The sequence below is a fragment of the Macrobrachium nipponense genome, chromosome 49 (genome assembly GCF_015104395.2).
Source record: "Macrobrachium nipponense isolate FS-2020 chromosome 49, ASM1510439v2, whole genome shotgun sequence".
Taxonomy (NCBI): domain Eukaryota; kingdom Metazoa; phylum Arthropoda; class Malacostraca; order Decapoda; family Palaemonidae; genus Macrobrachium; species Macrobrachium nipponense.
The window spans coordinates 1,425,831-1,440,766 of NC_087224.1; the positions used below are offsets into that span (position 1 = coordinate 1,425,831).

The 14,936-nt window shown below is 34.8% G+C and overlaps 1 protein-coding gene across 1 annotated transcript in view; it reads left to right on the forward strand.

Annotated features, from left to right (window-relative positions):
• LOC135205178 (uncharacterized) overlaps window positions 1-14,443 on the forward strand; it is a 45,744-nt gene extending 31,301 nt beyond the window's left edge. The window contains exons 2-4 of the mRNA XM_064235542.1: window positions 7,019-7,132; window positions 13,283-13,508; window positions 13,727-14,443. Of these exons, the coding sequence (XP_064091612.1) occupies window positions 7,019-7,132; window positions 13,283-13,508; window positions 13,727-14,443 (1,057 nt within the window). The remainder of the gene's footprint in view (window positions 1-7,018; window positions 7,133-13,282; window positions 13,509-13,726) is intronic.
• Window positions 14,444-14,936: the final 493 nt, after the last annotated feature.

Consider the following 14,936-nt stretch of genomic DNA (forward strand, 5'->3'; position numbering starts at 1 on the left):
AAGAATGCATTAATACGTCCTAAGCAGAGAAGATCTTTTCTGGGAAGGCTTTCAGGACATCAGGCAATATTATTTCGACAGGAAAAACATATAAGAAAAGAAATAAACGTCCATTTGCTTTTACGCTGGCGAAACACGACTTTTTTTATTTTATTTTTTATTTTTCTAACTATACGTGAAAGCAGAGCTACGAGGGAAGTAAGGAGGGATTAGGAAGAGATGAAAATGAAAGGGCTTTTTTGATATTAAGAGGGATCACTGAATACTTTACCCTGCAGGATGCAGGGAGGGAGAAATGATATATTGGAGCTTTATTCTGCTCGGTTCAAAGATATTTATATGTCTGAGCCTTTATTCAGTTTCGAGAAATCAGGGAAAGAATATTCTCGCTCGAGGATGTAGTGTTTACTGAATTTTAGATATGTAATATGTGTGTGCGTTCACAATGTCAGTAGACGAATGTTTTTGTTGTCTTGAGATCTTGACCAGAAACCTTTGCAATATCTCTCGCCCTGAAGCTTCAACAACCATTTACATGAAACTGTGGTCGTCTAGGTGTCACATACACCGTTCAGATTCTTTTGTGCCCATCTGAGAGAGAGAGAGAGAGAGAGAGAGAGAGAGAGAGACCTCCAAATAAAAAAAAACCACGCCTTTGACCGCTTAATTCAGACACTAAGACGTCATAAACAAGTAACAATTGAATCGAAATATATGTCCAGCTACTAAATCCCCTTTATCTCATTAATTTGGATGGGGGGCGGAATATCCCCGATGTTTTTGTATACAATTAGGGTCTTTAAGCTCTAAGCTCTTTACGTAATCTGGAAGAGATTTTCAATTAATAAAAGCTTTTTTTGTTGCTTTTTTTTGTTGGTTAGGGGGATCTTATGATTCCCGTTTTCTTTCAGAGTCTTTGAGGGGATGCTTAGCTAAAAACCCTTTTCTCTTGATTAACTGTCCATGCGATGTTTTCTTGCGTCATTGTCAGTGACTTGCATATTAGATTAGTTCCTGTATATATATTTTTGCAAGCTAAATGCTGAATCTTATCTTCTTTTGATTCTTTGTTCATTTGTTCAGCTTATCTGGGACTTAGTGCTGAATACAGACGTTTTAACAGAGAAATCTTCAGTGAGCGATGTTACCTGTCGTCATGACTGAATTATAGTAGAGCAACTCTTTGCGTCGTGCAAAAAAATGAAAGCAAATGGTAAAGCTATGGAATAAAGTTGACAAATCTGGAAAAAGACAATTATAGCCAAACCAGCCATATTGGATCAAATAGGAGTCACGTTTATGAACATCATAAAAGTGGCAATATCTAATTTATAATACTCATACTCTATCTTTAAACAATATATGTGGCTTTTATCAACAAGCACGTATTAAAACAAAGCATCATGAATCCAGATGAGGTAGTCACCGGAAGCCTTGAATTCCGTCTGAGGAAACAGATGAGGAAAATACGAAGCCTGCAGCAGGAATCGAACCCACACACGACGACGTCGGGGCAGCAGAGTCGAGAGGCAATTAAAAATCAGCTGAAAAGTAATGACGTCACTAATGAAAGATTCCTGCGAGTGTCTCTTCAGATAAAAAAAAAAGAGGAGTGGTTTGAAATATCAGTTAAACGGATTAAAAATCCAATTGAGTAACGCCTGAATCCTTAATTGGAAAGCTCGTTACCGGCGCAAAAGCATAATCGCCAACTCGAACTTGCTAATTAAGAGCAAAAAGCAAAATCCTCTGTCCATAATCCGAATTATAATCGCAGCTCCCACTCCGGATGAGGGGGGAGGGGGGGGACTTCTTCAGAATCTCAGATCGTTCAGCAAAAAACAAAAACTCCAAAACTGCTTCAATCTACGACTCGATTGGAAAGAGATGAAAACCCAAATTTAAGTTATTTTATGAATAACGAGCGTCATTATCACGCCTGGAACGAGGCGTCTGGAAGCTTTCGATGCCTCGGGAACTGTGGGAATGACAGAAGAAGTCGACAAAAAATCACGCGAACCAATAACAGTCCAGCATCGAATCCAGTCGCTTCCATTAACAGACCATCTCATTCAGTAATGATTTTAATTAAGGACTCTGCTCTAAGCCGATGACACTGACAGATAAACGAGCTTTGGAGGGAGAGAAGGGGGCGGGGGGTTGTCCTAGTATAGCTGCTCCTGGGGGAAGGGATGGAGTTAGGGAGGGGGGGGTTAGGGATGGTGGTCCTAAAAAAAAAATAAATAAAAGCGAGAGACAGAATTTGTAATTGCATCTGACGCAATGCAGTAAATGAGAATGGCTCCACGATGCTTAGCTATTGATTGCTTCCTCAATACTTTCTGGTGTCCTGTTTGTGGGGGGGGGGTGAGAGTGGGTGGGGGGGGGGTGGGAGGGGGGGAGGTTGTTGTGGGGGGGGGGGGAGTGTATGGGTGAATGGCCAGGCGTAAGTTCTGAGTCAATGTGGGAGAGAAAGTTGTGGCATTAGTAGTAGTAGTAGTAGTAATAATAATAATAATAATAATAATAATAATAATAATAATATATAATAATAATAATAATAATAATAATAATAATAATAATAATGTGTTTCACTGATATCTATTCGCATCTCATTATCACCACAAATTAAATTATTAGTTTTATTTTTAAAAAATGAGTACAAATTAATCTCGCACATTTGGAATCAACACCCAGAGCAGAATGTCTTCCCCCCGTGCGTGGAACAAAAATCTAAATAGAAATATATCTTATATTTCGGTTATTTTGCAAGGGATACGTTTCTATTGATGTATTTACGAAGCTCAAATACGACGATGTATTCAATCCCAGATAAGGACAGTTCTTTTTCTTGAGGAATAAACTTCAAATGGAGTTAGATTTCCTACGTTTTACACAGCAATTTATTCGGATATTTTTATTGGTAAAAGACGAGATTGTCAGTGAACTCTCAGGCAAAATTGAAAAAGAATTTATTATAGGAATGATCAAGAATTTCTTATAGGCAAAACTGTCACAAAATTTCAAATAGGAAAACAAAACCAAAATAGATATTCCCACAGGCAAAATTAAAACAATTCTTGTAGGAAAAATAAGACAAAGTCCTACAGGCAAAATTAAAACAGAGCTTATTAAAAGCAAATTAAAAGAAATTCTTATAGGAAAAATAAAACAAAATCCTACAAGCAAAATTAAACCAGAATTTCTTATAGGTAAAATTTTTAAGCAGAATTTTCTATTGGCAAAATTAAAATGTTTTTTTTATACCTATTAAACTAATAGCTAAAGGAAATTATTCTCAGTGATGAATACTGAGAAGTGACGTAAAAAAGATAATAAAATAGATTTCCCTTCTTGAAAAATGGGAATCCATCAATATAAAACTATAAAATTGGTATGGCTGTTCACTAATATACGACCCATTCTGCCAAGGCACTATTCCCCTCCGTTTTTAAAGCCAGTTCGAACTCAATGTTTACATCCCTTCATCTACCCTTAGGCCTACCCTAAGGTCTACTTTATTATTCTGCTACTCGTCTGTCATTAGGCCTTTACAGCTTAGAGCAAAGGGGCAAGGTAGGCCTATATAGGCCTAAGGACGACGGAGGTATTTGGAAGTATGGGGGATGATAAAGTTCGAGGAAATGTTGGATCCAGTATTGCATCTCGTTTTATTGTGATTCTTCCTCTTGTTTATGGAGATCAGAACACTGGGGGAAAGTTTTGATGAGTGCGCCTAACTTCTCTTTAGTAAACAGAGAGAGAGAGAGAGAGAGAGAGAGAGAGAGAGAGAGAGAGAGAGAGAGAGAGCAGGTGATTTTTTCAGGTGCTTCTGAGAGAGAGAGAGAGAGAGAGAGAGAGAGAGAGAGAGAGAGAGAGAGAGAGAGAGGACAATTGTTCTGCAAGTCCCTTAATGAGGTGGTTAGCTCGTTACGAAAGAATGAATATACGTACGAGTGTATTTATATGCATGTTGTTACATATCAATGTATAACTTTGGATCTGAGTGATATCTATATATTACATATATATATATATATATATATATATATATATATATATATATATATATATATATATATATATAATCAGTTCCAAAGTTATTCATTCATATTTAACATGATGCGTATAAATATACTCGTACGTATATTCACAAATAACCAATATTGAGACCTCGACTAATTCAATATCCGCATACGATCTACTTTCCTATTTAGAGAATATTTTAGCAAGTTTTGATAAGTTACTCTCTAGAGCAGGATATTAAACTACGTCGTATCTCATTAATTCATGTGGTCTTTATCCCAGCAAATTTCGTGTTTTTACTTCTTGTTATCGTCATGTTCTCATATACAAGACCTTGATGAAGGAGTCTCGCGAAGAACGAGACCTTCCCAAGTGTTCTTACTCCGTCGTTGATCCTTAGAGTTAACGAGATCTTGTATTGTCGTTCACTACTCCCGACATTTTTAAACTTGCTTAGAAAACTTTTTTCTTTATTTTTTTTATTTTTTCAAGGAGCTCCAGCAAGTATCTCTCTCCTAACGAGGCTGACCACTAACCACCTCATTAGGGGGCTTGCGGAACAATTGCTTGCCTCTCTCTCTCTCTCTCTCTCTCTCTCTCTCTCTCTCTCTCTCTCTCTCTCTCTCTCTCTCTCTCTCTCTCTAAGTTTTTTTTCAAGTCAAAGTTTTTGGATATGCTTTCGTGGTTATCGTCATAAGTTGTTAAGATAAATTTTAGTTTGATTTATTATGAGGTGAAATATATTTCTATATATATATATTATATATTATTATATTATATATAATTATATTAATATATATATATATAATATATACACACACACACACACACACACACCCACACACAACACACACACACATATATATATATATATATATATATATATATATATATATATATATATATATCTATATATATATATATATACATATATATATATACCTGCTAGCCTCCTAATCCCCTCCAACCTAATTGCTACCACCCGCAGTCACCCATCATCCACGAATCTACTCAGCGTTCAGCCCTGGGGTCAGCAGAGGCGCACAGTGGAATCCAGCAGAAAACTGAGACTAGAAAAAGGGTAATCTATGACCCCTAAAGGGGAAGTTCCTCGGAATCAATCAGCATTTTAGAGAAACAAACGACCCCACCCGCCATTAAACCCGAATATTTTCCGGCAATGAATCTGGCGGGAGGGTTGAATGACGTCACGCCCCGCCAGAGACGAAGTACCCAATCAGAATAAATCGTCCATCTCAGCCTCTGAAAGGGTTAATGTGATTGGTTCCCCCCTCAGAGTCACTGTGGGGCGGGGAGGAATCTACGGGGCTTCCATACCAATTTTCACCGGTGGCTGTATATAATTCAACCCTTCCAATGTCTACGGGTCTTTCGCTCCAATTTTTGAAGTCCGTAAACTTTTTACGAGTTTCTGAAAAAAACAACACCGTTCAATTCTTTTGGGACTTGATTTTATTTGGAGGTCTCTCGTTTGCTTCGTCGAGACAGAAACCGTCAGGTTACTGGAATGTGAAATATATAGAGTAACTCATTCCCGAAGTCGAAAACTCAAAAGCTCATAGGATTTACTCTCTTTGGGAATTTTAGGCTTCTGGTCTCTCTGCCTTATTTCATTGATGATAGTTGAGGCTATTCATTCCAAAAGAGTTTCATTTTAACTCTAATTTTTGTTGTGGAGGAGAAATATTCAACTGAAGTGTCTTGATCAAGAACACAGTAAGTCTTTGTAACAGAATGCTTTTTTATAAGAAAGCTTTGTATTAATTGATGACTAGTTTTGTCATAAATTAATTCACTATATATATATATATATATATATATATATATATGTATATATATATATATATATATATATATATATATATATATATATATATATATGTGTGTGTGTGTATATACATACACACACACACACACATATATATATATATATATATATATATATATATATATATATATATATATATATATATATATATAGTGAAAATTATATCTTTATACATTGTGATTATTCAACACTGGAAATAACTGTGACAGTTCATTTATGAACATAAACAGATTTGTTAGGTGACCAGTTTTCTATCTTATTTTGTTTGATTAGAAACCTTATAAACAATAACTGATTTATGGTCTTATTTTGTTTTATTAGAGAGTGAACTTATACACAATGACTGATTCACTAGGAAGATCTAATTTCACCACTCAAAATACTGTTACATTATTAACTATCGTTCATACACTTGTCATGATATATGATTTATACAATTTTAAGTTTCCAAATGAAGAATGATTTGGCTTTGCTGCAGTATGCAGTATTGATAGATTTTGTCGCATAGAATGATTATAGATAGTTCAGCTGGCTCTGTAATGCGAATATATATATATATATATATATATATATATATATATATATATATATATAGATATCTATATATATATATATATATATATATATAGATCTATATCTATATATATATATATATATATATATATATATATATAGTATATATCTATATATATATATATATATATATATATATATGTAATATATATATATATATATATATATACATATATATATACATATATATATATATATATATATTATATATATATATATATATATATATATATATATATATATATACATATATATATATATCATATATATATATATATATATTGTATATCTATATCTATATATATTATATATATATATATCACAGATATATATATATATATAGTATACTATATTCTATATATATATATCTGTGTATAATACATATATATATATATATCTATCTATATATATCTATATATATATATATATATATATATGATATATGTATATATGTAGTTACAAGATCCTATCTTTCGTGTTTCACACAATCTCTCTCTCTTTCTCGGATCAGCTGCATTTGCACATCAAACTCGACAACCTCTAACCCACACTTTCCCCCACCACCCCCAGCCCCACACCCCCACACCCACCTACCCACCCACCCACCCACCCATACACCCACACTCCCGCAACTTCTCAACTCCCCGGAAAACAGGCTGTCAGGTCCCCCAAACTCAGCAACTCGTAACTTGAACTTTGGAGGGTGAAGTCCGCAAACTTTCACAGACGTCCAGCCTCGGAAATGGCTCAAAGGGTGATGCTGAGAATTAAGAGAAATCGTTCAATTATTTAATTCCGTCCGTCTGTCTGTTTGTCTGACTGTCTGTCTGTCTGTCTGTCTGTCTAGGGGTTTCTATCTATCGATCTATTAAGCCAGGACAATGGTTTGTCTCTCCGCTCACAAGCTAGGGATCAGCGTTCGATCCCCGACCAGCCCGCGAACCACAACAAACGATATAAATAAAAATATGGACTAAAAAAATATATTTTTTAAGTACCTGGTTGTTACTTGACTGGTATGGGCCATTAAAATACAATTACATCTCAGCCATCAAAGAAATGGCTATTAGTGCCTGGTTGGTAGTCGACTGCTGTGGATATAGAAATGTAGAAAGACAGAGATGAAAAAATAACACTAGTGCCTTCATTTATATTCAATTATGTGTTAATGTATGAAAGAAGTGGGTATTAGTACCTAGCTGGTAGTCAACTGTTGTGGGCTACAAAAGCTGTGGATAGATAGAGATGAAAAAGTAATAGATATCTGTGAATAGTACTCCACCAAAATGTATACCAATATTTCCCAATTACAATTCTATATTCGTAACAAATTATTAAATTAAATTTTTTTTATTAAGCCTTCAAATAACTGTCCGTTCAAATTTTTTGGGGGAAGAAATTGTGTATCTTTGTAACAAAATATTAAATTAAAATTTTTTATTCACTTCCAATTTTGGGGAAAAAATAATGTATTTTTGTAACAAAATATTAAATTAGAATTTTGTATTCAATCTTCTAAAACGTGACACTATGTCCCATCTAATTTTTCTGGAATGAATTATGAATTTTAATGAAACAAAATTCCCTTTTACCAAAGGGCATGGGTTCGAAACGCCACATCCCGCAGCCTGCTACCGTCAATAGAAATTTCGAATGAGCACATTATAAAACACGAGTTATACAATTATCAACAGGATTAGTCGGGGAAAGCCTGGATGCACTCCGATTTTTTTTGGAAATTAAAATTTAGCCCCCCGGATTATTAGGCCTATTAGCATTTTTCATTTTAATTCGCAGATCAAACACGTTTGATGCCGGATTAAAATGATCTAATTGGAAATGGGTTTGTGAATGAATAATATTCTATACATTAAAATAAGAGGGTATTTATTTTTCAAGGTTTATGTCATGCAATTATTTTAGAGGATGACATTCTGAAATAGATTAGCTTTGGAAGGTTTTTCATGTGTGGAAAAAACAACTGCGCTTACACACACACCTACAAACACTCTCTCTCTCTCTCTCTCTCTCTCTCTCTCTCTCTCTCTCTCTCTCTTTCATACATACATACACAAGCATATACAGCATACGCACACAATCACATCTAGACACGCACACATGTTGTATCATTATACACTGAATATAAAAAAAGGTTCATTGTGTGTTTTTTAAAACTTACAGAATTGTTTGTTTAATAGTAAACCTTTTCAGTCGAGCCATTCTCTGTGACCAATAATTCGCCGAATTATAGAAAACATTTTTGTTAAAAAAAAAAAAAACTCATAAATCATGATAGACAATCTGACAAGTGAATATCTTTCTAAAGTTTTAATGTGAAATTGCGATTGCTTTGTCAAATGCAGTTGTGTCAAGATGGAGAATTCAGAATAAATAAGTCAGGGGAACATCGGAGCTAAGCCAAACGAATGTAGACCAACCAGCCTCAGGAAAGAGGGAGAGAGAGAGAGAGAGAGAGAGAGAGAGAGAGAGAGAGAGAGAGAGAGAGAGAGAGAGAGAGAGAGAGAGACTAAATTCTAATCCCAGATTCTCACTCCAAGTTTTAGCCTCCTCTGGGACTTAATCACTAAATTCTTACCAATTAGTGCCTCTAATTATACCTAGCACTTCTTATCCTGGTTATTTCTCTGAGGGATCCTCATTACCACTCATTAGCACTCATTACCATGCTGCAACCCGCCCCCCACCCCCCAAAAAAATGGTGGGTCCCATAATCTGGAAACGTAAATTACACCAGAGAAACTCGTGTTTTGAGTCACGTGAGGAATGAGAGACGTTTGTGACTGTGATGTTGTTTGTGTAATACACACACACAAACACAACACACACCACAGACAAACACACTACCACCACACACACACAACATCACACAATTTATGATATATTATGTCTATATATATATATATATTATATATAATATATATGTATATATATTTATATATATATATAAACATATATAATATATTATAATATATATATACTTATATATATATATATTAAGTATATATATATATATATATTTATATATATATATATAATTAAACCACACAAGACCACACTTGTGTAAACAGAACAAAATTTTCTGATTCACGCCAGGAGGAGAGGAGAAGAAGAGGGAGGGTAGTGAGTCTCCCCCCCTCCCCCCTCTATCCTCTTACCAAGCTTAAAGCTCCACCCTCCCCCTCCCCCCCCACAACCCAGGGAGGACAGCAGGTTTCCCCAAAAGGGCGTCGGTGGATGGCTGTTGCCAAACAAGATCCATTCGGTTATGCATTCATAGATTCTAGCAAATTAATCTACCCATCGATTTTCATCCCAAACAACTATTAAAGTCTAGTGTAAACAAACCAAACAAAATAACACTCCAGAATCATACACAAAGCTCCCTTTTTACTGCCAGCTGAGCAACAATGCCTCTCCAGCCATTAATATTAATGACCAATAAACAATTTGAACAGTTTGGAATTACACCCAAACGGATGAGAGAGGAATAGCCTTGTTTGGCCAAATTGGATCGGGTTCGGTGGAAAATTGGCAAATTATGGGTGATTTTTAGTGCCCTGGTTCATAATTTATTTATTTAATTATTTATTATTATATTTTATATATACTTACTTATTTTTTTTTTTTTTTTTTTTGTTTTTTTTTTTTGTTTTTTTTTTGCTCTTTTCCACAGTACCTACATTCGACTGGGTTGTATTTATTAGTGTGGGTCCGGGTTGCATCCTGCCTCCTTAGGAGTCCATCCACTTTTTCTTTACTATTTGTGTGCCGTTTCTAGGATCACACTTCTTTCTGCATGATCCCTGGAGCACTTCAGCTCTAGTTTTTTTCTTGATAAAGATCCTTTCCCAAGGAATCAACGCCGAGGAGAGCGTCACCCATCCAACGACTGACCAGCCCCAATGTTGCTTAACTTGACTTAAGTCTATTGACGACCTAACCCACTCCTCCACGGCGCCACATATTATTATTATTATTATTATTATTATTATTATTATTATTATTATTATTATTATTATTATTATTATTATTATTATTATTATTATTATTATTATTATATTCTCAAGACTGTAAAAAAAAAACTATCACACAAAAACAATCATTGAACCAAAAAAAATTAAAGAGGAAAATTTGAAAAATGAAATAAACAAAAAAGTAAAAAAAAATAATAAGCGAGGAAAAAAACAAACATATCCCACTGTACTTTGGTGCAAAAAAAAAAAGTGTCATGTGATACAGTGCCGCTGTAACCAGTCACGCTAAAGTAATCATTGATTTCAATATTTCGGTTACATGTTAATGATTGATACTTATTATAAAAGTTAGAATGTGATATTTTGGGGGATATATAGTTTTTATTTGGTTTTAGTGGTATATATGTATATATATATATATATATATATATATATATATATATATATATATATATATATATATATATATATATATCTATATATATATATATATATATATATATATATATATATATATATAGATAGATAGATAAATAGATAGATAGATAGATAGTAGATAGATAGATAGATAGATAGATAGATAGATAGATAGATAGATAGATAGATAGATAGATAGATATTAAATGGCTCAAAATTAAAAAGCAATTACCACATCTAGAAAAAAATATATATATGACATGCATTTTTCATCAAATTTCAATGCAGAGAGAGAGAACACGTCCATATATATACATACTACACACACACACACACACACACACACACGTTGTAAATTCATGTTTATCCTTAACTGTTCCCGTCTAATAAACTCTACCAGGCAACGGAGCTGTTTAATTAAAATGAGAAGGAAACTTAGCGGGATCTTAATTTCGCGTGATATGGGAGCTCATTCCCAGAATCTGCGGGATTATATCTTGGCGCAGGTGGGGATCAATACTTAATTAAGTCGCTTAGGCATGTCATTATGGGGGCTTATTTTCATGAAAGTATTATTCTAATCATTTGTAAAGGACTGCTTCCAGTGACCTACAACTGAAATATTCGGTAATTCTTGTGTCTTCTGAAGTACTAATCAGTATTTTATATTATAGAATAACCATAATATTGATTAAATTAGAACAATCTTTTATCAGCAATACTTGTTTGAAAATATCATATTGAAAGCATTATTGCCAGAGAGAGAGAGAGAGAGAGAGAGAGAGAGAGAGAGAGAGAGAGAGAGAGAGAGAGAGAGAGAGATTGGATTCTGTTATTTGATTATTTATGTTATTTTATAAATATATAATATTTATTTAGATGTTGGCATATAAGTATATTACATTCATTTAATATTTCAAAAAGTGTTTATGCAAATGCAAAATTGTGCATTCACACATACATACACACATATTTATTTATATTAATATATTAGCAGTTTACTTAAAGCTTGTGATAGATTGATGCCAGAGATTTATCAAGTGTAGCCAGATATCACCAGCAGGTATGACTCTCACAAAATCAAAATAGTATATTTCAATTACAATCCTCTCCAAATATATCCCAAAATACCCACTATATCATCCGAATACCCCAATCTTAATTAAATCTAAGAGGAGATATCTCAGAGCTCCTTGAAGTACGTCAGAAAATATAATCTCATCTCCAAAACTAAATACAGCGGATATAATAACGCTTCTCCCAAATGGCCCTTCATTAGTCAGGTTAATGAGGTCTGAGGATTGCGTGAAGTCAAGCCCAAGGACTCTCCATTACTGAAAGACAGGCAATCAGGCCACGCATTTTCATATCTCATGTCTGGCAAGGGCTCTCGGGCAGTGTCTGGTAACTAGAGAGTTGGATGGTTGCCAGATGTTGCTGGATGAGGATTTGTGCCCAAGTTTTTTATATTTATTTAGGTGAGTGGTTGGGAGTCTGTCTGCTGAATTATGATAAATTTTCATTTTGTGTTAATTAAATAATAAGGTATAAACCGTATTTCCGTATATATTCGACCCTAATGAGGTAGGAGTTTATGATTAAGTATCAAATTATCAATAGCAAATCAAGAAAAATTTTTTACCTGTAGTATATATATATATTTACATACACACACACACACACACACACACACACACACACACATATATATATTATATATATATATATATCTATACTATATATATATATATTATATATGTATATATATTCATACTTGAACAATAAAATATTAGGACGATACATGCATATCCATTACTTTAAAAGAAACACCATTATAAGCGCTAAAAAATACGCAACAAGAAGTACAAAACCTACAAAAAATAGAAAAAATTTAAAAATTTTTATGAAAGGACCCCCCCTCACCCCTGCCCCCCCAACACACGCAAACACACCCGAAAACAAAATCGGGACATAATGAAATGTTCATGGCTTTCCCCGTAGAGTTTTACGAGCCGTAGGAGCCACTCAGCCGCGTCCAAGAAATGGTTTCCAAAGATCAAAAGCTGTTTTTCTCTTCCAGTTTATGGGGGAGAATTAGGCCGGAAACACTATTGGAGACGGCGGTGTAAGAGCGGCGGAAGCCACTGAACGTGACTCTTGTGTTGATGATGCTGTGGAAAGGAGAGAGAGAGAGGGAGAGAAGAAGAGAGAAGAGATAGGGAGAGAATAGCGAGAGAGAGAGAGAGAGAGAAGGAAAGAGAGAGAGAGAGAGAGAGAGAGAATAGTTGTAGGTTCATCAGAACTTTATTTTGGGAGGGGAAGGTTTATATATATATGTATATATATGTATATATATGATGAAGAACAAAATCTGGATGCATGAGGAAATTCCAAATGACCGATAAGTTTGTGGAAATTACAGAGGAATTGCCCTCCTGTCAGTAGCTGGAAAGGTCTTGGCAAGAATTCTTACAACAAGACTAACACCTCTAGCTGAGAAGATCCTACCCGAGTCTCAGTGTGGTTTCAGACCTGCTCGTGGTACAACTGACATGGTTTTCTCGGCAAGGCAGTTGCAAGAAAAATGTCGAGAACAACCAAAACCCCTTACCATGGGATTCATTGACCTGACTAAAGCTTTTGACAGTGTCAGTCGAGCTGCCTCTGGGAGATACTATCTAGATTATGGATGCCCACCAAAATAATAAGATCCTGAGGCTACTACATGATAATATGTCAGTGACTTTAATGGCTAATGGTAGCCTTACTGAACCTTTCAAAGTTAAGTCAGGCGTAAAACAGGGTTGTGTCGCTGCTCCTACCTTGTTTTCCATATTTATAACTGTTGTTTTGTACCTCATTCAAGATGAATTGTCTCCAGATATCTCCATCAATTACAGAACAGACGGAGGAATATTCAATCTCAGCCGGCTTAAGGCAACAACTAAAGTCAATGTTACTGCTGTTGTTGAGCTTCAGTATGCAGACGACAACGCTGTCTGTGCTCAAACTGAAAATGCAAACTATACTGAACGCATTTGCAAATGCTTACTCTCGTCTTGGACTTCCCATCAACATCAGAAACCCCCAAGTATTATATAAGCCACCCCAAACTGAAGCCATAAGAGTTGCACCTACTATACGAATTAATGGAGTAGCTCTAGAAACTGTAGACCACTTCCCATACCTGGGCAGTCATCTATCTTTAAATGCCAATATAGATGATGAAGTTCAATATCGTCTAAGATGTGCTAACTCAGCTTTTGGAAAACTACGCAGGAAAATTTTTGATGATCATGACTTGCGTGTTAACACCAAAATAAAGGTATATCAGGCAATAGTCCTACCTACCCTTCTTTATGCTTCCGAAACCTGGACAACTTACCGCCGCCATGTTAAAGCCCTTGATAAATTCCATCAGCGGTCCTTACGAAACATCTCGAGAATAACTTGGGACGACCGCCGTACTAATGTAAGTGTTCTTGAAGAGGCCGACTGCCTCAGTATTGAGGCCATTATAATAAAAAGCCAGTTCAGATGGCAGACAGCCGCCTTCCTAAGCAGCTCTTTTACTCAGAGCTAAGTGACGGGACTCGAAAAGTTGGCAAACCAAGGAAGAGATTCAAAGACAGCTTAAAAGACAACTTAAAACTATGTGACATTAACTATAAAACATGGGAGACCGATGCAGTGGAGCGATCTGCTGGGAGAGTTAAAGAAAGTGAAAGATGGAATTAAAAATTATGAAGAGAACAGAAAGCAGCATCTGGAGAACCGTAGAGCTGCAAGAGAAGCTCGTCAGGTCCATCCACAGCCTCCACTCCCACATAACAACACATGCCCCAATTGTGACAGGGTATGTGGCTCGAGAATTGGTCTCATTAGCCACATAAGAACCCATCAATAACCACATCCCAGAGCATTCATACTCGAATCGAGTGATAGCCATGATATATATATAATATATATATATATATATATATATATATATATATATATATATATATATATATATATACTATTTATAATATATATATCTATATATATAGATATATGTAGATATATATATATATATT